Consider the following 15,771-nt stretch of genomic DNA (forward strand, 5'->3'; position numbering starts at 1 on the left):
CTGTTAGGTGACCTAAACTGGGATATGCTTAACACCCCAAGCAAGATGCCCTCAATTTCAAATAAATTATGAAGGAACCTACCAGGTACAACCCTAATCTGTAAACATGGGCTCTCTCATAGATATTATCCTGACCAACTTGCCCTCCAAATACACCTCTGCTGTTTTCAATCAAGATCTCCGTGATCACTGCCTCATTGCCTGCATCCGCTATGGGTCTGCGGTCAAATGACCACCCCTCATCACTGTCAAACGCTCCCCAAAACACTTCTGCGAGCTGGCCTTTCTAATTGACCTCATCCCGTCAGTCGAGGATGCCTGGTCGTTATTTAAAAGTTATTTAAAACATCCTGTGGCGGACTCCAATAACATTGAATAGTCCCCCCGATATGCAACTGTTCAGGGAAGTCAGGAATACACACACAGTCAGGAAATCCAAGGCTAGCTTTTTCAAACAGAAATTTGCTTCCTGTAGTTCTAACTCCAAAAAGTTTTTGGACACTGTAAAGTCCATAGAGATCACAAGCACCTCCTCCCAGCTGCCCACTGCACTGAGGCTAGGTAACACGGTTACTACCGATAAATCCATGTTGATCGAAAATTTCAATAAGCATTCCTCTACGGCTGGCCATGCTTTCCTCCTGGCTACCCCAACCCCGGCCAACAGCTCCGCACCCCCAGCAGCTACTTGCCTGAGCCTCCCCAGCTTCTCCGTCACTCAAATCCAGATAGCAGATGTTCTGAAAGAGCTGCAAAACCTGGACCCGTACAAATCAGCTGGGCTAGACAATCTGGACCCTCTCTTTTTAAAATGATCCGCCGCCATTGTTGCAACCCCTATTTACCAGTCTGTTCAGCCGTCTTCATCGACCTGGCCAAGGCTTTCGACTCTGTCAATCACAGTATTCTTATCGGCAGACTCAATAGCCTTGGTTTCTCAAATGACTGCCTCGCCTGGTTTACCAACTACTTCTCTGATAGAGTTCAGTGTGTCAAATCGGAGGGCCTGTTGTCCGGACCTCTGGCAGTCTCTATGGGGATACCACAGGGTTAAATTCTCAGGCCGACTCTTTTCTCTGTGTATATCAATAATGTCGCTCTTGCTGCGGTGGATTCCCTGATCCACCTCTACGCAGATGACACCATTCTGTTTTCGTCTGGCCCTTCTTTGGACACTGCTAACTAACCTCCAAACGAGCTTCAATACCATACAACACTCCTTCCGTGGCCTCCAACTGCTCTTAAACGCTAGTAAAATCAAATTGGATGTGGTCTATCACAGTGCCATCTGTTTTGTTACCAAAGCACCTTATACTACCCACCTGTATGCTCTAGTCGGTTGGCCCTCGCTACATATTCGTCGCCAGACCCACTGGCTCCAGGTCATCTATAAGTCTATGCTAGGTAAAGCTCTGCCTTATCTCAGCTCACTGATCACGATAACAACACCCACCTTTTCTCACTGGTCATCCCTAAAGCCAACACCTACTTTGGCCACCTTCCAGTTCTCTGCTGCCAGTGACTGGAACGAATTGCAAAAATCGCTGAAGCTGGAGACTTACAATTTCCCTCACTAACTTTAAACGTCAGCTATCTGAGCAGCTAACCGATCGCTGTACGTAGTCCATCTGTAAATAGCCCACCCAATCTACCTACCTCATCCCCCATATTGTTTTTATTTACTTTGCTTGTTCTCAGCTAGCTTACCTGGTTAAATAAAGGTGAAATAAAAACATTAAAAAATATATTTTTTAAGTGATTAAACTGAACTAGATCAATGATAATTCAATAATCAGTATTGTGTTGCTCCTTTAACCAATTGCATCACAAGTGAACAGTTCTTACAAATAAAGTATGAAGACTTAACTTTTGATTGTCTTAATGACATCCTCTATTAAATTTCAGCCAACCCGAGCCGCCTGCACGCCGACCCTCACCAGTCTAGTCAATAACTCGACTCTCTCCCCAACAACTTCCTTTGTCTTTTTTGGGGCTGTATCAAGGGAAGGGTTTGGAAATCACAAGTTTAATAAAAACACACATTAACGCACAAACAGTATATCCTCCATATAATTCATATCATAGACCTTAATAATACTTTTAATTGCACACACTATAGCTGGGTCACCCCGTCCTGCCCTTAGGGGTCCACGGCCCTGCAGCGCCCCAACCCCATTTAGCTCTAGGATATTAGTGAAACATTAATTATTGGTTTCAGGTGTGTTAGGCCAAGGCCAGAGTGACTACCATCAGTACAGCAGATCCCCAGAGCCAGGACTGAGCAGCACAGAAGCTAGGGATTGCCTAAATAGCTGTCTTCCCTGACATGGGCATGTTTTCAATAGACTCTTTTTGTTGTACAGTATTGCATATAAAGCATCAGACCTTATGAAAGTTGCACAGTATACCCTTAATCTTGTAATCAATCAAATCTAGTGATAAATAACTTGACATTTCTGCTATACATTGTGGGAGGATAACCAACCGTACACTTAATGGCAAAGCATTTCTTAGCCGCTATGAATGCTAGGTTACAGTTTCTTCTGATAAGTCTCCAGTATCAACATTTCCAAGCATACAAAAACAGGGACAATCTGTAGACATGCTGAGATAAAAGAACATAGGCTTTGCCAGAATTCAGCCAGCCATCACAACACCATAATATATGCAAATATGTCCCCTTTTTGTGTTTTTCACCTCCAGCAGAATTACATTTCTGAGTGTATGATATTCAGTTTAACTGGCATATAGTACGTTCTATGGATGGTCTTAAACTGCAGTAATTGTTATCTGAGATTATATGAGCATGACTCGGCATTCTAACATCTGTATACATTCATCAATAGCGTCTCCCAGGTCTTCCTCACATTTTTGTTTTACATATTTTGTGTCATGGAAATCTGCTTTAGAGGTTTCAGACTTTAAAATAGTTTTAGTCTTTGAAGCATCTTGCTTGTCCAGTGTTTGCTGCACTGAGATGAGCGTAGTGGTTTCGTAATTTGATTCAGGTGTAGTGTGAATGAGGCAAAAATAATAGCTAAAGTTAGTGAGCTAGCTAACGAAGCATCAAATTTACTTTGGTTGAAACGGGACAAAACAAAAGCTATAAGACATTTCAATACACACAGCTGTTAGACACTGCTACCTGACAGATAGTTCAGCTCAAGCTAAACTCTAGCTGTCTAAACTCATTCACGTCAGTCGAGAGGGGATGAAACATTTGCTAACGTAACATGTCCGTTATACTACTAGCTCAGCACTGGGAATAAATTAAAAAAATTCTCTCTCAAACAGCAGTTACCTTGACAGCTAGATCAGTCAACTAAAAAGTAGCCAGTTTCTGCTCTGCTTACTTTTACATCTTGAGAAAAAGCGCAACACAGACAGCAGCTGCCTCTGTTCATCTCTCCAGTGCTGGTCCTATACACCAGCCTTTCAGAAGCTTTGCCTTCATGCAGCCTGTCCGTGCACACTGGTATCAGTGTGATCTTAAATCCAGACACCCTACCCGACCGCTCTGAGGTGTCCACATGGTACTAAAGCACACCGGTGCAGCTTTTTGTATCACAGTGCAATGATACAACTGGGAGGGATAAAAAATGCAATTTCAGAATGTAGGGGTGGTCCATGTCCGTCCCCAGTGAAAGGTAAGCCCCTGAATTAATGCGAGAAGCTTAGTTACTTAGGCAGATTCAATCATCTGCATGAAGTGCCCACCTGTTGAGGAAACAAACTTGGCTACATTCAATGGAATAGATGCGATACTCATTGACACCCTCCAAAGCACTGAGGTGGCTTATTAAGGGGCTCGTGGTTTGGAACTAGCTAATTACAACTGTTCATCCGTTATATCATTGGCGCTGTGCAGGCAGGCGATGTTTGACAGTGGGTACAGGAAATGCATTGCCAACATGTAAAGTTGGAGCCTCAACCCTTTGATACAAAACTTACCTATCTTTTCTGTTTTATGGTTGGTCATAAACTAACAAACGGAAATCAGATTTCCTTCCATGCGGCTCAGATCTCCTTGATATTCCAAATTGGCGCACCACGTCCTTAAAGATAACTGCCTGGTCTCTAATCGGATTCCCTTAAATATATTTGGGAATACCAGGTGGGGCAGGAAGATTTTTCCCACACTGTTGGGGATGCAGGGAAAGGGTTTGAATTGATCAATCAATACCATTTTTATTTCGGAGGGCTTGTGTCACAATGCTTCTCAGAAAGTTGTAAGCTAAGCACCATCACATATATGTGAATTAAAATTCGGAGCATGTGTTGGCTGTAATTCTCCTAGAGAATCTGATGGTCTCAAATCACAAGTCAATAACCACAGAACAGGGGGCCTTCCCAAAGCATACTTGTTTGTGCCCACGTGGCAAGGAAGCGCATGCAGTGTTGAGTTTGATGAAATGCAGGCCATATAATAATTTGGTTTCCCCTCCATTAAAATGTTTTGGTTAACTCTGCAATGCATCTGATTTGGTGGAGACTTGGGCTGTGTCACTCTTTACTCATTCAGTTTAGATGAGACCCGGGCCTGTCAACTTTTTTTTTATTCCACTGGCGTGTATTTCTTAACACCAGTAGTCCTATTGGCAATCTTATGAGACTCTTTTCAACATTATTAGAAAGACCAAGGTCTGGGGTTGAAATGGGTTCCCTTTTATCATGATGGCTTATTCCAAAATGGGAGTTATTACCTCTCAAACACAGTCAACTTGAATAAATCAATGTGGCCTACAGTCTTAGAAATAGCCAGGCTATTGTGATTTTGATTTAACAAAATTTGATATTTTGTAACTAACTTGTTATAGAATGTCCATCTGAGCATAAAGGCTATGTTTCTAATTTCCACATTGCTTTCCCTAGCTCTCGTGTTCCTCATTTCAACAGTTAATGAATATCCTACTCCCATAATTCAAACAAAAATGACCCATTTTCACTTTCACCTCTCATAGACTCACAAATTCCCCTCACCTCAATGTTTTGAGATTCTGATATGAATGTACAGGTAGATTACCTCTTGCAAAGTAGTCACACATTTTAATCTTATTAGGCTACACAGCAACCTCTAGATTGGGTGTAACAGACTAAACTATACTGTGAAAAACAACCAACAGCGACTTAGGGAAGTATTCAGACCCCTTGACTTTTTACACATTTTAAGTTACAGCCTTATTCTAAAATTGATTTTTTTAAATCCTCAAATCTACACACACTACCCCATAATGACGAAGCGAAAACAGGTTTTAGGATTTTTTGCCAATGTATTAAAAATTTAACTTATTTACGTAAGTATTCAGACCCTTTGCTATGAGACTTGAAATTGAGCGCAGGTGCATCCTGTTTCCATTGATTATCCTTGATGTTTTTTACAACTTGATTGGAGTCCACCTGTGGTAATTTCAATTGATTGGACATGATTTGGAAAGGCACACCCCTGTCTATATAAGGTCCCACAGTTGACAGTGCATGTCAGAGAAAAAACCAAGCCATGAGATCAAAGGAATTGTGTCGAGACAGCTCTGGGGAAGGGTACCAAAAAAATCTCTGCAGCATTGAAGGTCCCCCAAGACCACAGTGGCCTCCATTATTCTTAAATGGAATAAGTTTGGAACCACCAAGATCCTTCCTAGTGCTGGCCGCCTGCCCAAACTGAGCAGTCGGGGGAGAAGTGCCATGATCAGGGAGTTGACCAAGAACCCAATGGTCACTTACAGAGCTCCAGAGTTCCTCTGTGGAAATGGGAGAACCTTCCAGAAGGACAACCATCTCTGCAGCACTCCACCAATTATGCCTTTATGGTAGAGTGGCCAGACGGAAGCCACTCCTTAGTAAAAGACACATGACAGCCCTCTTGGAGTTTGCCAAATGGCACCTAAAGACACTGGCCATGAGCAACAAGTTTCTCTGATCTGATGAAACCAAGATTCAATCTCTTTGGCCTGAATGCCAAGCGTCACGTCTGGAGGAAACCTGGTATCATGCTTTGGGGATGTTTTCCAGCGGCAGAGACTGGGAGACTAGTCAGGATTGCCAAGCTTGTAGCGTCATACCCAAGAAGACTTGAAGCTGTAATCGCTGCCAAAGCTGCGTCACCAAAGTACTAAGGCTCTGAATACTTATTGTATGTAACTGTGATTTTTCAGTTATATAAAAAATGTATTGCAAAAATGTCAAACTGCTTTTTCTTTGTCATTTTGGGGTATTGTGTGTAGATTGATGAGGGGAAAAAATAAATGTTCAATTTTAGACTAAGGCTGTAACGTAACAAAATGTGTAAAAAGTCAATGAGTTTCCGACTGCACTGTAGTATCCCTTTCAAACCCAGATGAAAGCTGCCTACTTCACCATGCCGTTAACATACAGTCAATAATACAGTAGAACAAAAGAAAACAAAAAGTCTATATACAGTGAGTGCAAATGAGGTAAGTTAAGGAAATAAATAGGCCATGGTGGCGGCAGAAGATCGGCAGAAGATGAATGTGCAGGTAGAGATACTGGGGTGCAAAGGAGCTAAATAAATAAATACCAGTATGGGGATGAGGTAGGTAGATAGATGGGCTGTTTACAGATAGGCTAAGTACAGGTGCAGTGATCTGTAAAATGCTCTGACAGCTGGTGCTTAAAGCTAGTGAGGGAGATGTGAGTCTCCAGCTTCAGTGATTTTTGCAGTTCGTTCCAATCATGGGCAGCAGAGAACTGGAAGGAAATACGACCAAAGGAGGAATTGGCTTTGGGGGTGACCAGTGAGATGTACCTGCTGGAGCGCATGCTACGAGTGGGTGCTGCTATCGTAACCAGTGAGCTGAGATAAGGCGGGGCTTTACCTAGCAGAGACTTGTAGATAATCTGTAGCCAGTGGGTTTGGCGACGAGTATGAAGCGAGGGCCAACCAACGAGAGCGTACAGGTCGCAATGGTGGGTAGTGTATGGGGCTTTGGTGACAAAACGGATGGCACTGTGATAGACTGCATCCAGTTTGCTGAGTAGAGTGTTGGAGGCTATTTTATAGATGACATCACCGAAGTCCAGGATCGGTAGGATGGTCAGTTTTACGAGGGTATGTTTGGCAGCATGAGTGAAGGATGCTTTGTTGCGATATAGGAAGCCGATTCTAGATTTAATTTTGGATTGGAGATGCTTAATGTGAGTCTGTTAGAGTTTACAGTCTAACCAGACACCCAGGTATTTGTAGTTGTCCACGTATTCTAAGTCCGAGCCGTCCAGAGTAGTGATGCTGGACGGGCGAGCAGGTGCGGGCAGAGATCGATTGAAAAGCATGCATTTAGTTTTACTTGCGTTTTAAGAGCAGTTGGAGGCCACGGAAGGAGAGTTGTATGGCATTGAAGCTCGTCTGGAGGTTAGTTAACACAGTGTCCATGGAGGGGCCAGAAGTATACAGAATGGTGTCGTCTGCGTAGAGGTGGATCAGAGAATCACCAGCAGCAAGAGCAGCATCATTGATGTATACAGAAAAGAGAGTCGGCCCGAGAATTGAACCCTGTGGCACACCCATAGAGACTGTCAGAGGTCCGGACAACAGGCCCTCCGATTTGACACACTGAACTCTATCAGAGAAGTAGTTGGTAAACCAGGCGAGGCAATCATTTGAGAAACCAAGGCTGTCGAGTCTGCCAATAAGAATGTTGTGATTGACAGAGTCAAAAGCCTTGGCCATGTTGATCAATACGGCTGCACAGTAATGTCTCTTATCGATGGCGGTTATGATGTCGTTTAGAACCTTGAGCGTGGCTGAGGTGCACCCATGACCAGCTCTGAAACCAGATTGCATAGCCGAGAAGGTATGGTGGGATTCGAAATGGTCAGTAATCTGTTTAACTAGGCTTTTGAAGACCTTAGAAAGACAGGGTAGGATAGATATAGGTCTGTAGCAGTTTGGGTCTAGAGTGTCACCCCCTTTGAAGAGGGGGATGACCGCGGCAGCTTTCCAATCTTCAGGAATCTCAGACGATACGAAAGAGAGGTTGAACAGGCTAGTAATGGGGGTTGCAACAATTTCGGCAGATCATTTTAGAACGAGAGGGTCCAGATTGTCTAGCCCGGCTGATTTGTAGGGGTCCAGATTTTGCAGCTCTTTCAGAACATCGGCTATCTGGATTTGGGTAAAGGAGAAATGGTGGGGGCTTTGGCGGGTTGCTGTGGAGGGTGCCGGGCAGTTGACCAGGGTAGGGATAGCCATGTGGAAAGCATGGCCAGCTGTAGAGATGCTTATTGAAATTCTCAATTATAGCGGATTTATCGGTGGTGACAATGTTTCCTAGCCTCAGAGCAGTGAGGGTTGGTCAGATTTGGTCATTTATTTACATGATCGGAAAGGGCAGATTCTAAGGTTTCTAAAGCACATGCAGGCGCCTACAAGCTCTCAAAAAGGAGAGAGCTTGGGCTCTGTTTGAGAATCACTTTTTTGTTGCATGGGCTCTGTTTTTAAAAATATCACTTAACAAACTTCTGATTTCAATTGCATGGCGCAGCCCTGTAGCCTATAGGCATAGACCAGTAACATAACTGAACTCAATATTCTATTATTTAAAATGTTTCTTAGAACCTGCCTAATATGAAGTAAAAAAAGGATTTCTTTGTGATGGTGTATATTCCGTGGATTTATTCAAATAGATGCCCACCCACATCGGCCCAGTGTGATGGTGTGATCAGTGGCTGGTGATGAATCGATCAATACATTGTTGCTCTGAACGCACAGGACAGGCAGAGAGATGCGCCCATTCAAAAATACCATCCTAATATTAAGAGTCCTGCAACCCCCCCGGCCCCCTTTTTCCCGCATCGTTGGCGCCACCATTCGAACTGGTCTGAATTGCTAGTTGGGTTGGGGGTATTCCAATGAGTTGGGTCTGGGGTTGTTGTAACTGATTCTGATGGTTGTCTATTGTATTTCATTTGAGCTTAAAGTCCATGGAACAATTCTCTGATTGTATTGGGATAAAGAGTGTGCATTGTCTGTTAACTGTGCTCCCTGGAGCTATATGCATGGAAATGTGTATTGGTGGGGTTACTGTTAAGGTGAGGGGTTTATTATTAATGAAATTGGGGGCATGTGTTTTGGGGGTTTGTGTAAGAGGTTCTTATGATCATTAACCACATTACCGTTTTGGGGTTATTTTAATGTGCCTTGCGTTAAATGATTAGTTTCACTACCCATTACACGTGTGCACACAGCTTCGTAGACTTAACGACACACGCACAGATACAGGATGATGCCACTCAAGGAGTTTAATCCTGTAAATAAAATGCCACACACTTCTTCTTTCCTTTTCTCACCCCTTCCCCCTTTCTTAACCTTTTTCCAGTCGTTCCAGCCGGATGAGCAGCCTGACCACAGTCTGATCCAAGAGGCGGCCAGCACCATTGTGGGCACGCTGTCTAAGCGTCACAACAGCACAGTCATGCTGGCTGTCATTGAGGTCAAAGTGGAAACGCAGGTCATGCCCCCCACAGTGGGTAAGTAAAATGCCTGAAGTTGACCCCCAGGGCTGTGTTGTTGTAGTCCTTCAATTCCTCATTTGAGGCTCTGTCTTCCTAAAGGCACTAAGTTTACCTGCTGAAGCCAATTGATTTTATAGCCGCGGTCATGAACCGTGTCAGCGGCCGTCACCCCGGTCTAGTGATTCCATGTCTCAAAAACGTTACATATCTCAAAAACGTTACATATTGCAGCTTTATAATTTTGCTGTGTTTGATGTTGAGCAATCCATTTGAACCCAGTTTCTTTTCTCTCTTTCTGTATTTCCCTCTTTCTCTCGGTGGCGTAGACTACCTTGTGCCCATTCTGTGTGTGGTCTTCTGTGTACTCTGGCTCTTCTGCATCATTGTGTGCGTGTGGTGGACACGCAAGCGGAGAAAAGAGCGAGAGAGGAGGGTGCGCGGCCCCATCGACGAGAGCGTCAACAACCAGTGGGAGCCCCTGCGGCCCGTTGGAGGACGTCAACAACAACCGCAGCTCAAAGACAACAACGAGGCCCAACAGGAGCGCAAAAGGCTCATGGGCTCCCCCTACAGGATGCGTGATGGAGGGGAGGAAGAGGAGGAGGAGACAGAGGGAGAGATGGAGTTCGAGGAGGAGGACGTAGAAGCGGAAGCAGGCAAGGGGCCCGTCTGTAAGTACTCTAAAACCGGAGTGCAGTCCAAAGGGGATGTGATCTGCACTTTGCGGAGTTTGCCCTTAAAAACACCCATCCGGACCACCACCAAAGACAACCTCTGGAAAAATGTCAACGCCTCCCTGGCTGGCCAAGACGTCAAAGACCATTTTGTATGAACAAACAGGACTCTGAAACGGACTCACTCCACAGCCCCGACCGAGGAAAGATGGGGAGGATCCTATATATTGTACTATTAAAAGAGAGCGGCTTTTCAGTTATTTTGCTGTCGTCTGTAATGATTTGTTTTGGGGGGGGAATGATATGTACAGATGAAGCATAATTGTATTACTTTTGAACGAGGAAAAGTGAGGCCTCGCCTTTGTTTGAATTGTACTGTTAAAATGAGTGAAGATAAAGTCCAAAATGGAGGGGGTGGGAATAACCTGTATAAAGACTTTTTTTGTTTTGTTTGTGGATTGTGATTTTGTTTAATTGTGAGTGGGCCCTTTTGGTTGTGACAGAGACTGGGGGGGAGGGCTTTTCGGGGGACTCGGTTGACCGCTGCAACAGAGGTTACTGCGGCAACCCACCCATCTCTTTCTTTGCCCCGCGTGCCCGTCTGCAGCCGTCCCGCGCCAGCCTTACCAAGAGCACAGCCTCGGGGGAAAGAAACCCCTGTGCCTACTATGTGGCCTTCACATTTTTTCGGTTTTCACATCTCTTGGTTTTCTAGGCTGAAAGCTCTGTTTAAAGCATTGCAGTATTTGAGTTGGTAGCAAGTGCCTTTCTATGAGCTCTGTAATACTCCATACTACAGCCGAGGTTCCCGAGTCTCGCTGCCCAGTTTGACCCCAATGATTACCACTCAAAGGGATAGGTGTGTATCCAGAGAGTCCGCCCTCATAGCAACACCATTTCAAAGGTATTCGATTAAAAAAAACTAGAAATCTGTACATAGGTGTATATAATAAAGGAGTCGCTGTGTATATTTGAATTTAGTAACTTAAAGACAATTCACTTTTTTTATTATTTTAATTTTTTTTACAATGCCATTCCTTTTATTTATGCCAGTTCAAAGGAGAATACACAGCGTCCCACAGTCAAGAGCATTTGCATTAAGGTGCCCCTTATAAAGGACTTATGACGGGTTGCAAGTAGTTCATTAACTCATTTCCTTTTAAACATGTTATACATCCTCAATCCACATTTACAGGGTAGTGGTTGTAATGTATTGAATGGTGACTGTTGTTTTTAGTGCTTGCCGGATAGTGAGCAAATGGGTGAAATCATAATATACCCACATCTGCTCCTGATTATTACGGGTGCCACCAAATCATCCGGGGAAATGTAACTGTGATGACCAGGGTTCTAGATAATGTCTGATGGGAACCAGGGTCTGTGTGAAGGATTGATAACAGCCCTCTATTTGGCGAGCACTACCACAATGATTTATGAACGTTATTTTGGTATTCAATACTGCCCGTTTGTAAACTAGTGTAAAAACTCCCCAAGTTGTAAAGCCTTTATAGAGGGTTCCTTAATGTAAAGTTATATTTATCTAATCAACGGTCATCTTTTTGTTGGTTTGTTTATTAAGGAAAGTATCTCTTAAAAATTGTGTGGTGTATCGTGGCGTGTTTTGTTCGCCTCAGTAAAGCTCTCTTCCCTGTTTCACTCTGCTGTCAATGCAGTTTTCTGGGAAAATAGCGATGGACGTTCCTAACCTGTGGCAAGACTAGTTTGTCAAACCATGTGAAAAATACTGTATTGTTCGCATCCGCTTTTAGCCTGCTCTGGTTCAAGGCTTCAATGAAGGGAACACATTTTGCTTTTATAATGCAGTTGTGTTTTGAGGTACCAACTCAATCCAAAAGGATTTACCTCAGAAGTTGGCAAATTACAGATGTTTTCTTTTGTTTTTCTGTTCTCTTTTGCCCTTCAAATTCATGTTAACGTCTCAAACAGCCATGTTTCCTCAAATGGCACACAGCAAAATAAAGAATTTAAAACTCCTACCTGGTAAAGTGAATGTTGGGTATGCTTAATAATGGCGAGGATTGTGGCAAATGGAAGGGGGGAGGGCAGGTTTGACTTTTTCTTTTTTCTTTTTTTTTGTACAAAAGTAAAGGGTTGCTCTTGCAAAAGTTATTTGGATAATTTTGTCATTTGTTAAAAATGATTGGTTAATAAATAATTTGGATTTATTTTCTTAGTCCCGAGACCCCAGCAAAAATCGTCTTTTCATTTATCTGACTTTCATTTTTCTGCATGTCCAGCCCTTATTTAGCCTCGGAAAGAGGTTTTTCCCAGAAGTCTGTAGGACAAACAATGTTTAAAAAAGGCAAAATTGCGCCAGCATTGTGGTGGTACTCATTGGTTTAAAGCATTTTGTACACTACTGGTATGCAAGAGGGGAGAATGAATCAAGTTTTTCCGACCAGCGCTGACATGGCATTCACCGAAGTATGTCTTCCACAGCTGCATGTTAACCAAATTTATTTTGTTAATATGAGGATCAACATTAAGTGATTTCAGTTCCCCATTAGCTCCATAGTTGGACAACTGGAATTCACTAGCTCTATACCATTCCAATACCTACATAAGTCAAACTGTCTCATTTGGGGGCCTAACTGGGCAAATATATCAATGACAAAGGTAAGAAATTGAGTAATGTTTGCCCTTGCTTCAGCCAAGGGCTGAGGATGAGTCTAGATCGATACAATACTGCCCCACTCGATCACTCCACCCTGCCTCCTACACACCAATGGCGCGTGGTCTCCAGTTCTCAGCCGATCGAGGCTCCACCAATGGGAGGCTGGCGTTTCCATCCCATCGTTCATGGGCTGTGAGTGGGGGGGGGGGGCAGTGCTATTCCCATCTCCCATGGGTGCCCTGTCTGCCCGAGGTTAATGGGACCATCCCTCGCTCTTGTGGAGGGAAGTCTGGATCGGCTTACACCCCAGGAAGGAAGTGCCCGAGCCCCAGCCACAGGAGGCTTTTCCGGCCAGCAACAGATGAAGGATGGAGAAGGGCCAACGTTGATGTTGCTAAAGACAATGAATGTTGTAAAAAAAAAAAAGATGAATCAGTATTCCTGGTAATGGTGGTGATGATGACGGTAGTTAAAATATAATTGAGTGATGTTGATAGGGTTATTGAACGATAGATGAGTGTGATGACTGGTAAAATGATTTTGGGTTCTAATGAATATTGCCATTAAAGGTAGACTCAGCCTTTTGGCGATGGCACGTTCGACATACTAGACACCTTGTATCATAACTACTCAATGTTATTTGTAGATTAGTCAGTCACAATTTGCCCATGTTACTTCATGTTTTCATGTTCTCGAACATGGCCATAGAGATGAGTGCCAATGCATGTTCTTTGTGCATGTGCACCGGTGCGCTTCATGCTCCTACAACTTTGTCAGTAACTACGGGACCAAAACGGATTCAATCCGTATTGCCAAAGTTCAGCGTTAATGCGCAATCAAAATGTGAAGGTAATTTCCAATTGATCTTCAGCGCTAGAGATTGAATCAAGCTCTTAGTTGTTGCGGAAGTCTGCCCGATATTGCGGTTTACTTTGTGCATCGCTGAGTCTACCTTTAAAACATCTCAAGTTTCAATCAATGTTGATGCTGTGTATCTGTCAATATGACGATTTTGTAGATCTTTACATGGGTTAACTTACTATGTTGAGTAAGGCTCGGTTCAGTGAGTGCTCACTGCTCCCTAGTCCATCAGTGACTTGGGGAATGCGGTTACATCTGATCTCCAATCAGTTTGGTCATTATGATTTCCAGTAAAATGTGCTTTGAAACCAATTTCCCCGTCATGCACATCACTTGTCTCATTTGAGAGGGTGTAGTGTTGCAAACTCCCTCTCACTTTATTTGGCTAGTCCCACAGTGATGGTTCAGTGATGTTCACCTACCTGTCTACATTTCAACTATCCATCCATCCACTAAACTTAACCCTTGCCCTAAGCCTAACTTTAACCCTAAACGTAACCCTTACTCTAAACCTAACCCCTAGCAAACGATTGCATATTAAAATAGTTGCAGTTGGTAGTTTGTTGATAGTGTTTATTTGGATAGTCATCTATAGTAACATTACAGAATACTGAATATATGTGTTATCCAATATCCATCTCTAAGCCACTTTGCATAAAACTGTCTGGGTTGTTATTTTACCTGAAATAATTTAGCAATGTTTATCTCCCAGGACAAATGATCTAGCAACAGCAAGCTAGCTAAATGTCAATGAATGTTTCATGTGTGTTTCAACCTGTCCCCAAATTAATATAATTGGTTCACAGTTGGTTTTGGTATTATTATTATTTATTTTTGATTTAACCTTTTGTTTAACTAGGCAAGTCAGTTAAGAACAAATTATTATTTACAATGACCGGCCAAACCCGGACGACACTGGGCCAATTGTGCGCCGCCCTATGGGACTCTCAATCACTGCCAGTTGTAATACAGCCTGGATTCGAACCAGGGTGTCTGTAGTGACGCCTCAAGCACTGAGATGCAGTGCCTTAGACCGCTGTGTGTCATGAACATGTCTGGTGGGGATAGACAAAATCACCATGCGCACGCAGACGCACGTGTGGAGCCGGTTTGGTCAGCATGTTAGTTCAACAGTCGTACCCCATAAGAATCCAAAATATAATATTGTTTTACTTCAATGTTTGTGAACAAAGTAAATGTAAACACACTTATACTGTAGCCCCAAAACATGTTTTAAACTATGCTGATGTCATGGAGGGTAAGTTATTGCATCCATACAGTGAGGGAAAAAAGTATTTGATCCCCTGCTGATTTTGTACGTTTGCCCACTGACAAAGAAATGATCAGTCTATCATTTTAATGGTAGGTTTATTTGAACAGTGAGAGACATAACAAAAAAATCCAGAAAAGCGCATGTCAAAAATGTTATAAATTGATTTGCATTTTAATGAGGGAAATAAGTATTTGACCCCTCTGCAAAACATGACTTAGTACTTGGTGGCAAAACCCTTGTTGGCAATCACAGAGGTCAGATGTTTCTTGTAGTTGGCCACCAGGTTTGCACACATCTCAGGAGGGATTTTGTCCCACTCCTCTTTGCAAATAAATTAACCCATTTCCTTGTATACAGTATGTAGAAATAGCAGTATATGAATGATGGTCAATTTTAACACCTTGTATCGTATAATTGTATCGGAGGTTTTGAGGCTGACGTTTGGCAACTCGATCCTTCAGCTCCCTCCACAGATTTTCTATGAGATTAAGTTCTGGAGACTGGCTAGGCCACTCCAGGACCTTAATGTGTTTCTTCTTGAGCCACTCCTTTGTTGCCTTGGCTGTGTGTTTTGGGTCATTGTCGTGCTGGAATACCCATCCACGACCCATTTTCAATGCCCTGGCTGAGGGAAGGAGGTTCTCACCCAAGATTTGACGGTACATGGCCCCGTCCATCGTCCCTTTGATGCTGTGAAGTTGTCCTGTCCCCTTAGCAGAAAAACACCCCCAAAGCATAATGTTTCCACCTCCATATTTGACGGTGGGGATGGAATTCTTGGGGTCATAGGCAGCATTCCTCCTCCTCCAAACACTGCGAGTTGAGTTGATGCCAAAGAGCTCCATTTTGGTCTCATCTGA

The 15,771-nt window shown here is 43.4% G+C and overlaps 1 protein-coding gene across 2 annotated transcripts in view; it reads left to right on the plus strand.

Annotated features, from left to right (window-relative positions):
- jag2b (jagged canonical Notch ligand 2b) overlaps positions 1 to 12,336 on the plus strand; it is a 104,004-nt gene extending 91,668 nt beyond the window's left edge. For both annotated transcript variants that reach the window (XM_021612192.2, XM_021612194.2), the window contains 2 exons: positions 9,333 to 9,483; positions 9,795 to 12,336. In XM_021612192.2, coding sequence (XP_021467867.1) covers positions 9,333 to 9,483; positions 9,795 to 10,300 — 657 coding nt within the window. In that variant the 3' untranslated portion in view covers positions 10,301 to 12,336. The remainder of the gene's footprint in view (positions 1 to 9,332; positions 9,484 to 9,794) is intronic.
- Positions 12,337 to 15,771: the final 3,435 nt, after the last annotated feature.

This window comes from Oncorhynchus mykiss, chromosome 8, assembly GCF_013265735.2.
Source record: "Oncorhynchus mykiss isolate Arlee chromosome 8, USDA_OmykA_1.1, whole genome shotgun sequence".
Taxonomy (NCBI): domain Eukaryota; kingdom Metazoa; phylum Chordata; class Actinopteri; order Salmoniformes; family Salmonidae; genus Oncorhynchus; species Oncorhynchus mykiss.